This window comes from Chiloscyllium plagiosum, chromosome 15, assembly GCF_004010195.1.
Source record: "Chiloscyllium plagiosum isolate BGI_BamShark_2017 chromosome 15, ASM401019v2, whole genome shotgun sequence".
Classification (NCBI taxonomy): Eukaryota; Metazoa; Chordata; class Chondrichthyes; order Orectolobiformes; family Hemiscylliidae; genus Chiloscyllium; species Chiloscyllium plagiosum.
The window spans coordinates 35,507,960-35,527,203 of record NC_057724.1 but is presented as its reverse complement, the minus strand read 5'-3'; the positions used below and the strand labels follow the sequence as shown (position 1 = coordinate 35,527,203).

Sequence of the window (19,244 nt, the reverse complement as noted above, 5' to 3'; positions counted from 1 at the left end):
GTTGTTGTGGTTTGGCGGTGGTTGAGTCCAATGACCTGCATATCCTCGGTGGAGTGGGAGGGGGAGTTGAGATGCTGTGCTACAGGTTGGTTGGGTTGGTTCGTCCGGGTGGCCCAGAGGTGCTCTCTGAATCGCTCCGCAAGTAGGCGGCCTGTCTCCCCAATATAGAGGAGGCCACACCGGCTGCAGCGGATGCAGTAGATGATGTGGGTGGAGGTGCAGGTGAATCTGTGGCGGATATGGAAGTTTCCTTTGGGGCCTCCAGCCCGGCACCGCCTTCCTGACCTGCAGTCTTCTTCTTGACCTCTCCGCCTCCATCCTACTCCGACCTATCACCCTCACCTTGACCTCTTTCCACCTATCACATTTCCAACGCCCCTCCTCCAAGTCCCTCCTCCCTACCTTTTATCTTCTCCTGCTGAACACTCTCTGCTCATTCCTGAAGAAGGGCCTGTGCCCGAAACGTCGAATCTCCTGTTCCCTGGATGCTGCCTGACCTGCTGTGCTGTTCCAGCAATAAAGTTTCAACTCTCATCAGTATGGGACAATCTTAGGCATAAGAGGTGATACTGTAAGACCGTCTAACAGAGGAGAAATCTGCCCTCAAGAAAGCTTTCAGAATGTGCAGAAACTCTGAGATGGACAATCATCAGCAAGAGAGTATTATTGGGAGGACAAACAAGGTTTTGCATTATGATAATAGACATTCTTGGCTGAATGAGAGCAAATTATTGGGAATAAAAGGATTAAATATTTGCAGAAAAACTAATGAGCAAGGCCAGGGACAGGATGTAAACATTGCAGACAACATCATAGTAAATGAAGAAAAGCACATCCAGCTATGGGGAAAGCAGTGTTCTAACTGCAAAAAGCTAAATCATTTTGCAGACAAGTGTTTAGCTAGAAAGAAGCACAGCAAGATTATAAAGATGGCAGTTGGACAGATGTCAGCCAATGATGCTGGCAAATCATTATACATCATACAACAGTGTAGCATTGTCAGCTCTAAACATGATTTCTATCCAAGCACTGTTGCTGTGAAAGGTGTGCCAGCTAATTTTCTATTAGGGTAACTTATTTCTTGAACTATTCAATAGTCCTCTGTAGAAAATAAATTAGATTATGTTTCTCATCTCAGTCAGATTTCCTCCAAACTGTTCAAAAATCTCCAATCTCTGGGTTTCCTAAACTAAAATTAATCCTCAATAATTCTAACCCAGAACAAGCTAATAGTCTCAATGTTTACACTCCCAGTCATAAACTCAGCAAGACATAAGCAATCTTCCATTAATACTCCAGGTGACCCTGCACCCTGGCACATACTTGATTTGGTCAATATTCTAGAAATGGCTCTTCCTCTCTTTACTTTTATGGCAAGCCCTTCACAAAGTAGCCAATTGTCATATGCAAGTATTTTGAAATACAAACTTGGGAAAGTATACCAAAATCATATATTTTCATCATAAAACACACTGTTAAAGTTGTTGGCATTATATACAAAACTGACAGTCAAGCAAGAGTGCGAGAAAAGTCGCAACTGTGTCAGAGATAGAAGCTTCAAAAGGCAGGAAAGAGTTGAGATGTTTCTCTTGTTGCTCCAATACAGGAGTTCTTTTAAACCTCTAATATCACAGCACGTAATAAACCCACAAGAACTGATGAGAGAAGACACAGCATACCAAGCGGTCAGAGTCACATGATCGGACCACAAACTCAAATGCAAAGAGACCCAACCTATCATACCACAACAGAAAGAAAACCAGCATTCTGAACATTAGTGCTTCATTGAAAAGATTGGAAACAGCGCTGGTAGAAAAGGGAAAACTTATAGCATTCACAGCCAAATCTCTAGCCGCAGCCAAGAACATAGAGCAACAAATAGCTTTTTATCAGGTATGTATGGATGAGCGAAATTCCATATGTTTCCTCATTGGAGGAAGTTCACAGTGGAGAGTAATCACTTCTCACTAAAGTAAGTCGTCACGTAAAGTTTGTGTCGAGCACCAGCAAGATTGCAAAGATCTTTTGAGGTTTCAACGTTACAATTTTGATCTGATTTACAAACGAGGAGAGAGATAGTGCTATTGGATCCCCTAACCTGTTTATCATCACAGGAGAACTCAAGAGATAAAATATTTTGGTATAAAAATCTATCATCTAGTGAGCATAACATAACTGAACTAAGTCAGAAGTGAGGAGAAAGTGAGGACTGCAGATGCTGGAGATCAGAGCTGAGATCAGAGCTGATCTCCAGCATCTGCAGTCCTCACTTTCTCCTCGAAGATTTTAACCTACTGCGAATCCTCTTGCAAGGATGCCTTCCTTGAAGAAGCTCTCTTCCTCCCTCTACAAGGATTTCAGTGAGTTCCTCTCTCACTGCACACCCCAGGTCATCTCCTCTGCCCATAAGCTCTTCAGCCACGTTCTCAAACAGACCCGCTACCACAGCCACATCTCCTTCCTCAGCACCTGCCTATGGACTCCAGACTATGTTCAGACCAACAAAATTTGGACCTAACCAGTACCTACAACAAATCTGAAGCCTCCAGCAACAGACCTCCCTCCAGATCCTTCGCTCCACACTTGCAGCCATGCGCCGCTACCTACATTCCCTGCAATTAGACCTACCCCAGCTCAGGACAACACTCTCACAGACCTGCAAAGGACCTCTACTGTTCTTCATCCACAGAAGAATCCATACACTAAACAAACAGTTCTTCCTAGCCATATCGGACCTGCAATCTTCTTCCTGACCTCACCCCACTCCGGCCTATCACCCTCACCTTGACTTCCTTCCACCTATCGCACTTCCAACCCCCTTCCCCCAAGTCCCTCCTCCCTACCTTTTATCTTAGCCTGCTGGACACACTTTCCTCAGTCCTGAAGAAGGGCTCGTGCCCGAAACGTCGATTCTCCTGCTCCTTGGATGTTGCCTGACCTGCTGCGCTTTTCCAGCAACACATTTTCAGCTAAGTCAGAAGTGAGACCAGTAGAGATGAAGCAATATAGATGTTCTCCCATCAAGTGATCGAAGTCTAACCTGAAAGGTGTTTACATGCAATACATGCCAGGTACAGAAACATGCAAGGGAAGAAGAGATGGTAATTAATGAAGTACCATGCAGATTATAGAATATTGGGAACCGATTTATTCTCATACATTCAAATGCTATTTCATTGCTGCAGGTTACTACTCAAAAAAAACTTCATCCAAAAGTTAAAAGATTTGAGAGCTGCAAATTCATTTCAGCAGAACAAGTTTTGTTTGCTGAGCAAGGGATCTTTGAGTGAATTAATGTGAATCCAATTCAACTTAAAAAATATTAAGAAATTCACCAATCAGTACAGATTTAATATCCCTAGGGGACAGGGGTTTGTAAAAAGACATGTTCAGATGGTCAAAAGAACCCTCACAAAACAGAAACAGATAAAGGAAGATCCAAACCTTGCCTTATTGTCATTCTGAATTGCACATCAGAAGGCTGACTGGAAATCACTGACAGAGCTGCTAAATTGAAGAAAGTTTAAGAGACCTCTGTCAAGTAAGATACTTTCTGCAAGTGACCAAGAGGCTGTGAAAAACAACTAATTGATGCACAGGTCACTTCTTGATCCACCAACCACATGGAGGTCATCTCTTCAACAAGCTTAGTTCATTGCTGCCTTAGCTTTACATGTCAGGGATTCAATCGCAAAATCCTGGAACCCAGTAAAAGTTGTTGGTGAAGGTGAGACTGCTGGGTCATATATCATGGAGACAAAGATCAATCAGCAAATGACAAGGAACAGATTTCATGTTCAACCAGCGCCTGAGCTGGAAAAGCAGAGAAGGCTATCAGCAACATCATCTAAAAAAAAGTTAATGATTACAACGGATATATTATTAAAGAGGTATTGTTTTAAAAAAAGGGATGATATTATTATTTATAAGTAATTAGGAACTTGTTACATGATGTTTATCCATGGTGCCACACTTACTGCTGCATTGCAATACGTACTAAGGAACAATGAATTGGTTTACCAACTACATGGAGCGCTGCCTGTGATACATTTGATGAAGTTGCCCATTTTGAGTTTAAAGGTGTGATTATTTCAAACTTTGAAGAACCAGAAGAGATACTTAACAGACCACAGTTTCCACTCAAAGAATAAATCAATGAATAATTATAGGTTGACAAGAATAAAAACTATAAAGCTTGAAGGATTGAAAGGAACTTCTTTTCTTGTAGGAAATGGAAGAAATGACGTTACAATTATTCAACCATTACACTGCAAGAAAATGAAAGGATGTGTGTAACCTGAAATTTGAGAATGTCAAGAAGGTGTTTGAATTCCTGTCAAAGGTTGATGGGTTTATACATAATCATGCAAATTGGACTATCTCATCATCTCAGCCTTGGAAGCTCAAATAAAGAATTTTTGGAATAGTGAGAAAATGAGAGAGGGAAAGGAAATTGCTTTCACAGATTTTTTCTAAAACACAAATATATTTTCTGTTTCTGCTTGAAACAACTGTGTATGTATAAACAAGCTAACGTATTTTAACTAGCATTCTAACACTGCCTTTTCACCACGTTTCTATTCTATAGAAAAAGTAACAAATTTAACAGTGTGTTCTCCTATAACCGATGTTACTCTTTTATTAATATCGTAGACATGTGATAACTGTTAAGAACGCAAGTCCCTCTTTCTAAAGAACAGCCTTGCTTTTCCTAACTGGGTCCCAGTAGCAGGCAGACATTGTGATGCAGATCAATTGCCAGCACTACTCTGGCCACTGTAAATTATGCAGGCATGTCTCCCATGCACCTTCGAATTGAAGAGAACTGCCTGCCATCTTTTTCCTACTTTCCTATATCAATGTATATGAGATCAGGAAATTAGTGGTAAACAGCTGGTACATATTCAGATTCCTTCCTCATATTGCTATTCTCGAGCATTCCAAAGTGTTCCTGCAGCACTGTGACATTTCACAGTGTATTTTTTATCATGTTATTATCTGTCAGCCAGAACTTTGAGGTGAAAGAAAAGAAGCCCTTTGCGTGAAAAATACAACTGGTCAAAAGAAGCCTGCACTGACCTTGCTGAGACCCAGATTGTACAGTGAGATGAGCAGAGGAGTGGTATGCTGGTTTGTCATCGAATTCTGCTGCAGTTTTAAAAACATCTACAGGTAAATTGTCCATTACATCTGAAAAGAAAAACAATTGTGTATCTTAACTGAAATTTTTGAGTTGGTGTTCATCAATGTGATTAAATGTGAAACAAGCTCACCTTTGATTACTCGTTTCTTGTTTGTATGGTCTACTACCTGAAGTTAAAATTATTGGGAAGAAAATTGAGATTTTAAGTGTCACAAACCAACATGTATCATATCAATTTACAAAAATGGCGTTTTCCAACTATTCAGTCCTTTGGCTCAGTAGAGGCTTAAATCAGAGTAACAACACTACCAAAAAACATCAGAAACTCAACAAATCTTTCAGATCTTCTGCATTTATAGCTGTTTGCTTCCAAGTTGAGTCAGAGCTCTTGTTGATAGCACCTTTGTTTTCTAACTAAAAGACATTATAAAACAAATTTGTGGTTGTTGCTAACACATGTTCTTCCCCTTCATCCCTTTCAGAGCAACCACCATCATCCCATTCTTTAAAATATATGCATCTCACATCCCTTTGTTCTTGCAAACTAATATCCCTTTCCAATCTTCTCTTACTTTTCAAATACTTGAATATGATGTCAAATCCAAAAGTTCTATGTTCTGTCAGTTGGTTTGTATCCCTCAAATTTCCATGGTACCCAACAACAAAATTGGTCTACACAATGGGAAAAGCAGTTTAAAAAAATACCCGGAAATTAACACACTAGCTACACTGGTCCTCCATTTTGAATTGTGCTGGTGAGTCAGATCAGTGCACGTCATTTCCTGGTTTTACTGGTCCTTCCTTTTGGGAAAAGTTACATTTTACATGCTGACCATCTATAGTTTCCTTCCATGATATATCCGCTTCTTTTGATACAGTCAACTACCTGTTTTTCCTTAGATTTCTCCTCTGGCGTCCAGCTCAGTAACCGTCTTTACTTTATTCCACCCTTGTGTAACATATATAAGATGACACCCCACCAATGTCTTCATATCAACTCCACACAATTACATCAGCTTCATCAAAAATCAGCCCTTGTCTCCACTCATTGCTCATCTATGTGCTGCTGGTTGAGGATGCTATTTGTGGTTATGGGGTATACATCGACCTGCATATTGATAACAGTCTGTTCTAACACCTCAGGACAACATTCATCCCCTTCACTACCTCTTGTTGTCTGACTGATTTGTTAAATTTCGGTGTTGAATGAGCCACAGTTTCTTCTGGCCATACAGTGGATGAAGTCTGACCCAGCCACATAGAATCTTGGCGATCTATTTATCTCAAACTGAGTTTTTAACCCCATAATCTCTCTGTTATAAAGACTCTGTACTTCCATCTCCATAATATCATCCATCTTTACCTTAGTTCCTTTACTGCTGACATCTTCAAAATGCATTTCACCTGTAAACTTCCATTCAAATGCTCATCTAACTCACCTCCCATTCTACACCCTCTGTAAACCTCAACTCTTCTAAAAAGATGCTGCCTGTATCCTATCCCACATCCCACTCACTCAATGATTTCTGCCTTCACTGATCTATAAAGTCAATGGGTTTTTGGTTTCTCTAAGACTTAAAACTTAAAACAATCATTCTTTTATGTTATTGTCCCTAAAATTCTCTCTGAATCCCTCCTGCCCTACAAGCAGACACTTTTGCTGAGCTCCAGCATGTTCCTCAATTCCTTTCTTTTGACAATTGATAGCCAAGACTTCAACCATCTCCATTGCATGCCCTGGCATGCCCCCAGAAAATTTTTTGGTCATTTCACCTATTGTCTCCTTCCTTAGTATTTTGTTTCATTTTTAGATATAAATTTCTTTTTACATTCTTAGTACCTTTAATTATAATGAGAGACCTCAGATTAACTGGTTTGTAAAGCCCTGTGTACCCTGATAACTCTTTATAGATTTGTAATTCATGAACTACACCAATTAATACAAGAACATGAGAGGATCCAATTAAAATTGTTCACTGCCTTATTTAGTATGTCAACTACTGTTCACTTGTATGATTCTTGCCTCTGTGTTAGAAGGCAATAAGTTCAAGACCCAATTCAAACATTGAAGCCATAATCTAAGGTAGCACTTCAGTACTATACAGAAGAAGAGCTACAGGTTTTGAAATGCTATAATTCAAGTCCAATCTACCTTCTCAAATGGACAAAAAAGATCCCATGGGACAATTGAAAACAAGTGGGGCTTTGTGGTCCTGATGGACTTTGAGACATGTTGAAGCATGGTACTTGGTTTTGATCCTCAGTATTTTGTGGTTTAGTTTCAAACTTTGAGATGAAAGACAATCGCATAGTTGTCAAGTATTTACTTTTGGGTGATCAGTTTTCTTGGCTCAATTCATGCTAATAACTCCGAATTTCAAAAACATGCTGTTTCTAACTCATTTTGTGACTCCTCATAATGCCCTTTCTTCTTGTTCCTGTTTCTACTGAACATACACAATCAGAGAAGAAATAGACTTTAATACTGCCACATATTGAGTTTATTCTCAATTAGATATTCAATTAATGTCTTTGATGACTCCTAATATCCCTTTACCAGGTAGAATCACAGCAAGACAGCAAGAGACCATTCTGTCCACTTTTTAAAGTAACTATTAACTGGGTTCACTCCCCTGTTCTTTCATTGCCCTTCAGGAATATCATTCAGATTACTCTGTAGGTTTACTCTGTTGCCAATTACATTAAATCTGTGGCATCTGGCACTCTGCATATCTGAAGAAGATGAGAAGATTATGGCCAATGCTTTCATTATTTCCACTCATACTCAGCAAGCTAGGTCATATCCCATCTGGAAAAGCGCAGTAGGTCAGGCAGCATCCAGGGAACAGGAGAATCGACGTTTCAGGCATAAGCCCTTCTTCAGGAAGGGCTTATGCCCGAAACGTCGATTCTCCTGTTCCCTGGATGCTGCCTGACCTGCTGCGCTTTTCCAGCAACACATTTTCAGCTCTGATCTCCAGCATCTGCAGACCTCACTTTCTCCCCATATCCCATCTGGAACATGCAGTCTTTCCAATTAGAATGGTACAACCCTTTAGGTGTCTCTTCTTTACCTATTCTTTTATCTGACCCATGTTATTTACTACCTTTGCATGTACTGTGATATTTTCAACATCACTTATTTAATGAAGACAGATACAAAGTATTCATTCAGTACCTCAGCTGTGCTTCAGAAGAAGATTAGTCTTTTGATCCCTAATTGACCATGCCTTTCCTTGGACTACTCCTTAACTATTTATATCCTCATAAAAGACTTTTGTATTATTTTTCACATTAGCCTCTAACCTATCATCATACACTATTTGTTGGTTAATTCAAGTTTCAATTCTCCATGTCAATTTTGTGTTCCACTTGGTCTCTGTTGAATTGGGAGAGAGGACAAATCAAACTTTAAAAGTATGGAAAGATTCTTTTTTTTCTCTTCTTGAAGCAATCCATCATTAAACAACAATTAGCAACCCTCGCATTAGACAAATTTTTTTTGTTACTTCTGTTGAGATAATTTGGCTAGGCCAAAGTCTACGTGGTAACAAATCTAGGTCCTGGAGCAAAAGATGGGGATTGTATCAAAGAGGGATGGCACATCTGACATGCCATCTGTATTCAGGTGAACATCAGTCAACAGTTTAATGCATGACACAAAGGATAAAAGGAGAGATGAAAAGGTGTTTTATTTTGTAGGATCTGCAGGGGGTTACAGAGAAAACAAATATTTTTTGCTGCATTCAAACAGTGATTCAAAGTGGAAGATTTGCAAATCATCCACATTCACCAGCTGATTTAAGTGTCTTTTTATTCAAAGAAACCCTTCATTGATGACGTAGGTACAGCATTTTGTATATGGTGTTTCTTTAAATTGGTGACTTACAGTCAGTTTGTACAAGTACGTATCATCAATTGATACAGTACTACCAATAATAACTGAAGTCCCAACTGAGTTGAATTTTAATGGGAAGTGCCGAGAATTAATGTCCCTTTATGCAACAGGACATACAAGTTACAGAGGAATTGTTTTACTGCAGTATGAGTGATGAAATTAATGAAATTTAAATGTACACATAAATGGTTCTTACTAATTTCATATATAGACTTGCAGAAATTGGTTTCTTAGAGCTATGGTTTTATAACAATAAAATGTAGCAAATAAAACACATTGCTATTGTTGGCTGCTTTGACACTCATTCAGACAACCTGCTTCTATTGACATTCTGCGTGGTTTGGGCAGACCATTTAGTAGCTGAAAAATGTGTTGCTGGAAAAGCACAGCAGGTCAGGCAGCATCCAAGGAGCAGGAGAATCGACGTTTCAGGTATAAGCCCTTCTTCAGGCCCTGAAAAAGGGTTTGTGCGCAAAATGTCGATTCTCCTTGGATGCTGCCTGACCTGCTGCGCTTTTCCAGCAACACATCTTTTAGCTCTGATCTCCAGCATCTGCTGTCCTCACTTTCTCCCAGACCATTTAGTAGTTCTTATTGATTAGTAAACATACATTCATGCATTACTTTGTTTTCAGGAGCTTAAAATTTCCTGTTAGTGAATCATATGCTATGTACAGATCTAAATTTTCACAGACAAATTCAATTGTAGAATGTGCACTGAAAACACTATTTAAGATCCTGAAATCCAAAGTAAATAATAATAAAAATTCCTTAGTCACGGGCTTTTATTCAGGGCTGTTTAGAGCTCCTTGTCTTTTTAGGTTGCCAGTGTTTCTAGACTTACCCATTAACTTTTGTATGTGAGTGTGCTAATCGAGTCTCACTTAATTTCTAATAAAGCTATTTTAGTAGGCTGTTGAAAAATGGTAATAGCTTACACACTATCAAATATTTTTAAGCTAATTTTTCAGGTCCTCAGTTGAATTGGAAGTCAGAGTGGAAGAATATGTGAAGTTATTATATTGGAATCCTATTTCTTTTATTAAAATGTCCTTTGGAGGAACTAAGGATTAGTGAAATTCTTTGGAAAATGAGCAGACAGGCTGTTTGTAACTAGTGCTTCACACAAGCAAAGGAAAGCTGGGGAAACAAATTCAGAATTAACACAGCAATACAGTGGTCATTCCAATCACCTTGTTTACAAGCAATTTAATATTGTTAGCGAGTTTCCAGCAGGGATCTTTTGTGAACTGATCACTCAAGTCTTCAGTCTCAGTACTGATTAGTTCTTCAAATTTGGTGGGATTATTCAGACACCACAGATCCTGAGGAGCATTCTGATTTTTAATCTAAATAAAACAGAACACAAGCTTTGTGAGATTGGACATAGAACAACACAATTGGAATTTTTGACTACTTTAATATTATTTCTTCACAATTAATAATCTCCAAGTACAATTTCTATTGTTTTGTGGCAGCTATAATATGCATAACAAGATCCCATAAACAGCAATGCAATGTGGATTGAAATAACACTTTATAATTTATTTGCATTTATCATTCAAGACAGAGAACTAGCAGAGCGAATTAATACAATCAAGTTCTGAATAGGCAGATGTGGATCTCACGTTTTGCTGATCTTGAAAATTGAAGTATTGTAGAACAAGTTACTACAGGGCAGGAAAGCTAAGAAAATTAAGATGCAGACATAATTCCATACCGCTTCTCTGTCTCTTTCAAAATGGATATTTTGCGATAACGGAGAGTTAATGGTTGCGGTAATTAGCAGTGTAACTGCACAGAACTGTATGGGCTCTATTTTTTTCAACTAGATAAATGGTCATTAACAAATGAAATTCTTCAGTTTAATGAACATTTTTTTCCTTATTCATGAGGGCATCATGAGCTAGTCAGCCTTTATTGCCCATCCAAGAGTCAACCACATTCCCGTGGGTCTGGAGTCACACATAGGCCAAACCAGGTAAGGATGGCAGTTTCCTTCCCTAAAGGACACTAGTGAACCCAGATGGGTGGTTTCTGACAATCAATAATAGTTTCATGGCCATTAGACTCTTAATTCCAGATATTTATTGAATTCAACTTTCACCACCTGTCATAGCAGGATTCGAACCAGTTATGTGGGTCAACAGTCCAATGATTACACCACTAGGCCATTGCCTCCATATTAAAGCTATAATTCTTATAATTCATATTTTTTGTAAATAAATTCTGCTTGTCTCAGTTTGCTGTGCTAACTAACACAAACAGGAGCACAAGTCAAGACATTATAATTTGTCTCAATGGGCAAGGAAGGATAAATATCAGCTAAGGTTACTGATCCTCTGCTACGTTACATGACCTTCCCAACATTGTGACAGACCTTGGGTAAGGTTAGGATCAGGTTTAGCTGAAGTGCCCCTCACTTCCAGGTCAATAATTCATTCTTGCATTTGGTGAACTATCATAGGGATAGATGCAAACAGCCATGAAACCATCGCTCACTAGGAGTCAACAAATTGAGAAAAGGGCAATTATGGATAAACAAGAGAAAAAGACAAACTCAGATTATAACTGTGAGATTTATTTTCCCATTTACAAAATATAACAGGAGTGGCTTTCCAACTGATGATATATTGCTTCAATAAGATGCATGAGTGTCACTGAACTGTGAAGATTAATTGATTGGGAACCTCTGAAATAAATCTTTGTTAACAGAAGGACTTGCAATTATATTTGTCCTTTCATAACCCAAAACACTTTACAGTTAATGAAGTAATTGTGAAGTGTAGTAACTGTTTTAATGTAGAAATCATGGTAACTTATTTGTGCACAACCAGCTCCTAAAAATGACAATGCCCTATGATTTGTTTTGGCTGTACATTATTAGACAAATATCACTTCCAAAGTACACTTTGGAAAACCCAGCTTCGAGTAGTCCCATGCAATCTTTTGCATCCAACTTGGAAGGTCCTGATTTAATATCTCATCCAAAAGAAGCAGAGTCTGACAGTGCAGCATTTTCTCACTTTTCACTGAAGCATTAATTAGATTATGTGTTCTAGACTCTGGACACGAGCTTAAAGATACACTAAGCCAAACTTCACTCTTAATTGCTGAAGGAATGTGACTTGGAACAGAATCTTGGTACATTTATGTTCTGAAAGGTTACATGCAACCTCTAGATTACACACAGACACACCTAGGCAGCTTTAAAGTCATACAGCAAGACATTTTAAAATAGATAAGAACAAAAACATTCAAGTACAACAATCAGGCTGCTATAATACCTCTTGAAGTAACTGTGGTTATACAGCCATGTGATCAACTCATTTGTTCCCTTCTTAAATGTGTGGTGATATCTTTATTTAAGAACTGCAAACAATGTTTAATAGCATCTATTAAATATATTTGTCTTAATAAAGCATAACCAGCATAAATGCAGTTAAGTAAATGCAAATGTGATTCACTAACTTGTATGAGTATTTTGATTAAGGGGATGGTTGAGAAAGATAGTGGATCTTTGAAGTGCATCTGACAAATGCCACATAATGGACTGGTTAGCAAAACATAAGACCATGAGATGAAAGAGACAGTGACTGTGTGGATTCTAAACTGGCTAAGGAAAAGAAAGCACTCATTAGCAAGGTGTGGGGATGTGATGTTATCTATCAAGCTGGAAGGCAGTGTGCAGTGGCATGACCCAAGATGCAGAGTTGAGGTCACCATTCATTTTGATATCAATAATGTTCTAAATTTGGGTAAAATTTAGGGGAAAATTAAAAAAATGTGTAAATGCCACAAAACTTGCAAAGTTACAAAGATAGCAACATACTCCAAGTGAGCACAGGCAGGTGGATGAAATGTGAAACATATGGTGAACAATATTTAATGCTCAATTCTCTAAATGCTTCCGGTAAGATGGCAGTGAGTAGGGTTTCTGAGCCTAGGACTCGTCCGCTCCCTCCGCTTTCCTGTTCTTCTTTTCATTTCTTTTCTTCTTTTTTTACTCTTCCCTTTTATTTTAACCTCTTGTTGAAGTGCTTGGTCACAGTTAAAAATCACACAACACCAGGTTATAGTCCAACAGGATTAATCGGAAGCACTGGCTTTTGGAGCACTGCTCCTTCATCAGGTGGTTGTGGAGTATGATGAAGGAGCTGCGCTCTGAAAGCTAGTGCTTCCAAATAAACCTGTTGGACTATAACCTGTTGTTGTGTGTTTTTAACTTTGTACACCCCAGTGTCCAACACTGGCATTGCCAAATCAGTCACAGTGACAGCATCAGCAGTGGCAAGTGAGTCCAGCAGCATGGACACATGGCAGCCATGTTGGAGGTGAGTTTGGGGTTCCTGGTGGCATCTATGTCTGATGCAGATTCTTGGAGGTGACAGCAGAGGTGGGTTTGGGCCCAGTACAAGACCCGACGACATCAGCAACAGTTGCATCAGTGAGGTGGGCTCAAATTGGACTTGTGGTGGCGGTGAAGTTGAGTTTGGACTGGTACAGTACCCAGTGGCATCTGTATTGGCAAGGTCCATACAGGACACATAGTGGTGAGGGCATCAGTGGAGGCGAGATGGAGCTGAAGAGTGGCAACACAGAGAAAGGGACTCATGCCTGATAACCAATCTTAACAAGAAGGACTGCAAATTTGAGCACTTAATTTCTTTATTTATCTGTCTTTATATTCTATGTTTTAGTTTATTTTTCTGTGTATTAAGATAGTGCAAAGAATGGCAACACTACACAATACTTCTCACTAAATTTTGTAACAAATTGCATGTGACAATAAATCAAATCCAATCAAATTAAAGTGAATCATTTTCGTGAGAAGAATATGGAGATTCAATGAGCTAACTAGTACAGACAGGCTGTAAAAGAACCAGAGTCAATTTGAGGAAATAAAAAATTATGCAGTACCAATGAATTGGAATGAACTTTGAGACGGTGGTGGAAACAGTTTCAACATTAATTTTGTAGAGAAAATTAAACAATGATTTGAGAAAGAAAAATTCTAGTATTGACATGGGGGTGTGGAACACAGACATGATGATCCAAAATACTTCCTCCTCTGCTATGTCTCTGTATAACATCATACCCTAAACATTCCTCTAATATCTCGATGCAACATGACATTGCTGATTTGATTTGTTCAGAAGAAAGTGGTTTCTTGCATTTACTGGCAGCCTCCTTCGATTTCTGAGCAGATGGTTAATTAGGATGTATCATCTTCGAAAAATGCAGTCTGAAACCACATTGAAAACTAACATTTCTGCAAATCAATTTGTATTTTTCAAATGCTGTTTGTTAACTAAGGATTTTTAAAAACTTAAACAAGAAGGTTCTTAAACATATGAAGAACAAAGAAATTTGTACATCATATGCAAAAAAAACCTCTTTCCCAGAATGTTTTGGCAAACAGGTGAACCATGGGCTGTTATGAAATTATCAGGAAGCTCCCATGTTTGATGATTACTCTGGGCTGAGTTAACTGATTCTGAAGATAACATTTGTGGCATTGTAACTGAGGTTATTACTTCAAAGCAACAAGAGGAATATCAGCCAAGGTTACTGATCCTATTCTCCAAACAATATTACTCCAGCTAAAATGTTCCTGCATTGGACATTGAGTAAGAACACAACAAAAGTAACAACTTGCGTTCATATGTCTTTAACCCAAGCCACAGCAGGAGATATCAGGGTTGATGACATTGGTTTCAATGAAGGGGTAAGTTTTAAGGAGAACCTCAAAGGACGAATGAGATTGTAAGGAGAAGAGGTGAATTTCAGAAGGTCAGCTCAAGGTATGGCTGCCAATGGGCAGCAATTAAAATCAGAGATACAGAAGGACTAGAAGTAAAGGACAGCAAATAGTTGAAAGGTTTGTATTGCTGTTTGAGATGAAAGGTTGGAAAGGATGATGTCTGGAAGGAAACCAAAATAATAATGAGGGCTGCAGATTTGAAACATTATTGAACAAAGAGCCTGCAAGGGATGATAGGTGAACAGAATTAACAGAAAAAAGATCAGATCAATAGCTTTGTATAATCAAATGGCTTAGTGCTTCTACACAAACATTTATTAGAATTATTCCTTAGTCATCAAGAGCAGCACGGTAGCTGTTTGGGGTGATTAGATTAAATTAGATTCCTTACAGTGTGGGAACACGCCCTTCGACTCAACTAGTCCACACTGACCCTCTGAAGAGTAACCAACCCAGACCCATTCCCCCCTGACTAATGCACCTAACTCTATGGGCAATTTAGCATGGCCAATTCACCTAACTTGCACATCTTTGGACTGTGGGAGGAAACCGGAGCACCCAAAGGAAACCCATGCAGACATGGGGAGAATATGCAAACTCCATACAGACAGTCGCCTGAGGCTGGAATCAAACCCAGGTCCCATGAGGCAGCAGTGCTAACCACTGAGCCATAGTGCCGCCCATGGTGGCACGGTGGCTCAGAGGTTAGCACTGCTGCCTCACAGTACCAGCAACTGTGCATTGAGTATAGGCATTGGGGCTGTACAGGTCATTGGTTCGGCTACTTTTAGAACAATGTGTTCAATTCTGATCTCACTGCCATGAGAAAGATATTGTTCAACTTTAAAGAATGCAGAAATGATTTACAAGGATCTTGCTGGGGTTGAAGGGTTTGAGCCGAAGGGAGAGGCTGAATAGGCTGGCAGTATTTTCCCTGGAGCATTGGAGGCCAAGGGGTGATGTTGCAGAAGTTTATAAAATCATAAGGGGCATGGATAGGGTGAATAGCCAAGATGTTTTTCCTTGAGTAGCGAGTCCAAAATTAGAGCGCAAAGGTTTAAGGTGAGAAGGAAAAGATATAAAAGGGACCTAAGGGCTATCTTTTCATGCACAGCATGGTGTGTGTATGGAATGAGCTGTGGCAAGGAAGTAGTGGAGGCTGGTAAATTACAACATTTAAATCACATCTGGATGGGTACATGAATAGATAGGGTTTAGAGGGATATGGGCAAAATGCTGGCAAATGGGACTAGATTTATTTAGGATATGTGGTTAATACAGACAAGTCGACCTGAAGGATCTGTTTCCATGCTGCATAACTCTATGACTCTATGGCCTGGCTTGAATTCCACCCTTGGACGACTGTGTGGAGTTTGCACTTTTTCCTGTGTCTACGTGGGTTTTCTCCGGGTGCTCCGGTTTCCTCCCACATTCTAAAGATGGGTTGGCCATAGGAAATGCTGGATTAGAGGAATGGAATGGGTCTGGGTGGGATGGCTTTTGTAGGAGTGACTGTAGCTAGATGGACAGAATGGACTACTTGCATACTGTCAAAATTCCATAAAAAAGGGCCCATCTCCAGTGAGGATCAGTGCTCTCAGGGACAGTCCCCCTGTGACAGTCAGTTCCCCCAGTGAGGGTAAGTGCTTTCAGGGAGAGACCCTAGTGAGAGTCAGTGCTCTCAGGGACAGTCCCCGGTGATGGTCAGTCCCCCAGTGAGGGTCAGTGCTCTCTGGTAGAGACCCCAGTGAGGGTCAGTGCTCTCAGGGAGAGACCCCAGTGAGCGTTAGTGCTCTCTGGTAGAGACCCCAGTGAGGGTCAGTGTCTCAGGGAGAGACCCCAGTGAGGGTCAGTGCTCTGTGGGATAGATCCCAGTGAGGGTCAGCACTATCAGGGAGAGACCCTAGTGAGGGTCATTGTTCTCAGGCAGAGACCCCAGTGAGGGTCAGTGCTCTCAGGGAGAGTCCAAGTGAGGGTCAGTACTCTCTGGTAGAGACTCCAGTGAGGGTCAGTGCTCTCAGGGAGAGACGCCAGTGAGGGTCAGTCCCCCAGTGAGGATCAGTGCTCTCAGGGAGAGACGCCAGTGAGGGTCAGTGCTCTCAGGGAGAGAACCCAGTGAGGGTCAGTCCCCCAGTGAGGATCAGTGCTCTCAGGGAGAGACCCCAGTGAGGGTCAGTGCTCTGTGGGATAGACTCCAGTGAGGGTCAGTGCTCTCAGGCAGAGACCACAGTGAGTGTCAGTGCTCTGTGGGAGAGACCCCAGTGAGGGTCAGCGCTCTCAGGGAGAGACCCCAGTGAGGGTCAGTGCTCTGTGGGGGAGACCCCAGTGAGGGTCAGTCCCCCAGTGAGGGTCAGTGCTCTGTGGGAGAGACCTCAGTGAGGATCAGTCCTCCAGTGAGGGTCAGTGCTCTCAGGGACTGTATTAATAACCTAGCCCTGAGCAGCCGGGCAGGACCTGGTAAATCTCTTGAGCAGCCCCCACCAGCGATAGCCTGACCTTTGCTTTGTGTAAACAGAGCGCTGGCGAATAGCAAGGGCGTGGTGGAGATGTTTAAGATGTTTCGGGCACTGCACCTGATGTACCAAGAACACAGCCACGATCAGGCCACCTGCGTGACCACATTTTCGGGAAATTCTGGTCTGTGTCTCTGGTGGGAAAAGCTCCGGATCGACAAACACCGCCTTTTCTGAGGCAGGCAGACTCTGCAGCCTCCGGCTCCTTACCCAGTGTAAAAGGTCAAATCCAAGCGAAAAGCAACCATTGAAACGTTTCCCAGTTCAGAAACAATGAAAAGGATCACAGTCCCGGAGAAATCAGTTGCTGTTTATTTGCTTTCAAGCACATTTATCACCTTAAACATGTATACGTTTGCATGTTCCTGTGTAATGGGAGTTAGAGATTCTTCTCTGCATTCAAGGGAGTCACAGATTTTTTTTTGTCCAAACAAATGATGTGGCATGTTCAAACTTATTTTAAATGATTCTCGTTTCCCTTTACAGAATACAATAATAGAGACAATTCGTTTAAATTCTTGAAGTGCTTCCATTTGAACACACACTGAAACCTGAAGGTTTTGGCCGGGCTGAACTCTTGTTAAAGTCCAAACTGTAAACTCTGTTTCATACTCAGTTGAAACGTTAATTATTCAAAATGATACCTTCCACCTCCCCGCCCCCCAACCCCAATAAGCACTTACAAAGTTCATGCAACTTCGTTTGTAAACAAATGCCAATCATTACAGCTCCTTGTTTAATCACAGCATCGATTGTATAAATATCTAACACTCAGCCTGAAAAGTCCTCTCTTTTTAAAAAAACTACTTTCTCCAGATCCCAACCAGACCCGAAGTTCACGCATATTTGTTGGCAATCCGATTGGTTTCACACATTATGATTATTCCCCCGCCCGCTGACAGAATTTACCTTTGCGATTTCTCTTGTGAAATGCACAACCATTCCCGCAGTTAAGGCGAGTGAGCAAACCGCAGTGAGCCCGCCGACCAATGCCAGCTTGCAGTTTGCCGAGGCTCCTGCCCTGGGGCTCGCCCTGATCATAGGAACGGCGGATTCCGAGCTGCTAGACCGGCAATACTGTCCAGCCATTACATCCCGTGGGTTAGACAACAACACTCACAGCATCTACCCGCCTGGAAGGAAATAACCTCCAGAGAAAAAAAATCTTCCAGCGGCTGTGGGTGGGTCCAGAAGAGGAGCAGTTTCATTCTGCTAGTTACTGGAAATCACTGTCGCTGTAAAGCTCAACTGTTCAATACTGCCTTTGGCTTCTTTCTGGCCTGCTACCAACAGGGAAGTTAGCGCGGAATTGTACGGGTCCCAAATGTTCGATCCGATTTTTTTTAACCAAAACTTTCTTGCATGTCTTTAAATATCAGAACGTGCTGAAACAATCTCAATAGGTCCGGCAGTCTCCATAGTCATTACTAAGACTTGAATTGTACTCCGTTCTCCTTTCTGTCCTCCTGTCGAAGAATAACTGGGACTTTTATATCGAGAGTGTGGCGCTGGAAAAGCACAGCAGGTCAGGCAGCATCCTAGGAGCAGGAAAATCGACGTTTCGGCCAAAGGCCCTTCATCAGGAATTCCTGATTTCGATTTTCCTGCTCCTCGGACGCTGCCTGACCTGCTGTGTTTTTCCAGCACCACACTCCTGACTCTAATCTCCAGCATCTGCAGTCCTCACTTTCGCCTGGTACTTTTGTATGTTGTTCAAAAGGCAGTTAATTATTCACAGTTAATTGAGACAACAAGATTAACAATGTTTTCACAGAGAACGACTTGTTTGATCTGGAATGAACTGCATAAAAGGATGCTGGAAACAAATTCAATAGTAAAATTCTCAAACAAATTGAATAAATACTAGAGGAAACAAAATTTACAATAATATAGAAAAAGAGTACAGCGGAGGATTAATGGGATAAT

General features: G+C 40.7%; 1 protein-coding gene across 1 annotated transcript in view; it reads right to left on the bottom strand.

The window, feature by feature from the left end:
- The window catches only part of tnfsf10l (TNF superfamily member 10, like), a 29,421-nt gene extending 10,534 nt beyond the window's left edge, over window positions 1-18,887 (bottom strand). Inside the window, exons 1-4 of the mRNA XM_043704686.1 lie at window positions 18,228-18,887; window positions 10,235-10,390; window positions 5,274-5,310; window positions 5,080-5,190 (exon numbers count right to left, since the gene is read on the bottom strand). Of these exons, the coding sequence (XP_043560621.1) occupies window positions 5,080-5,190; window positions 5,274-5,310; window positions 10,235-10,390; window positions 18,228-18,407 (484 nt within the window). The 5' untranslated portion in view covers window positions 18,408-18,887. The remainder of the gene's footprint in view (window positions 1-5,079; window positions 5,191-5,273; window positions 5,311-10,234; window positions 10,391-18,227) is intronic.
- Window positions 18,888-19,244: the final 357 nt, after the last annotated feature.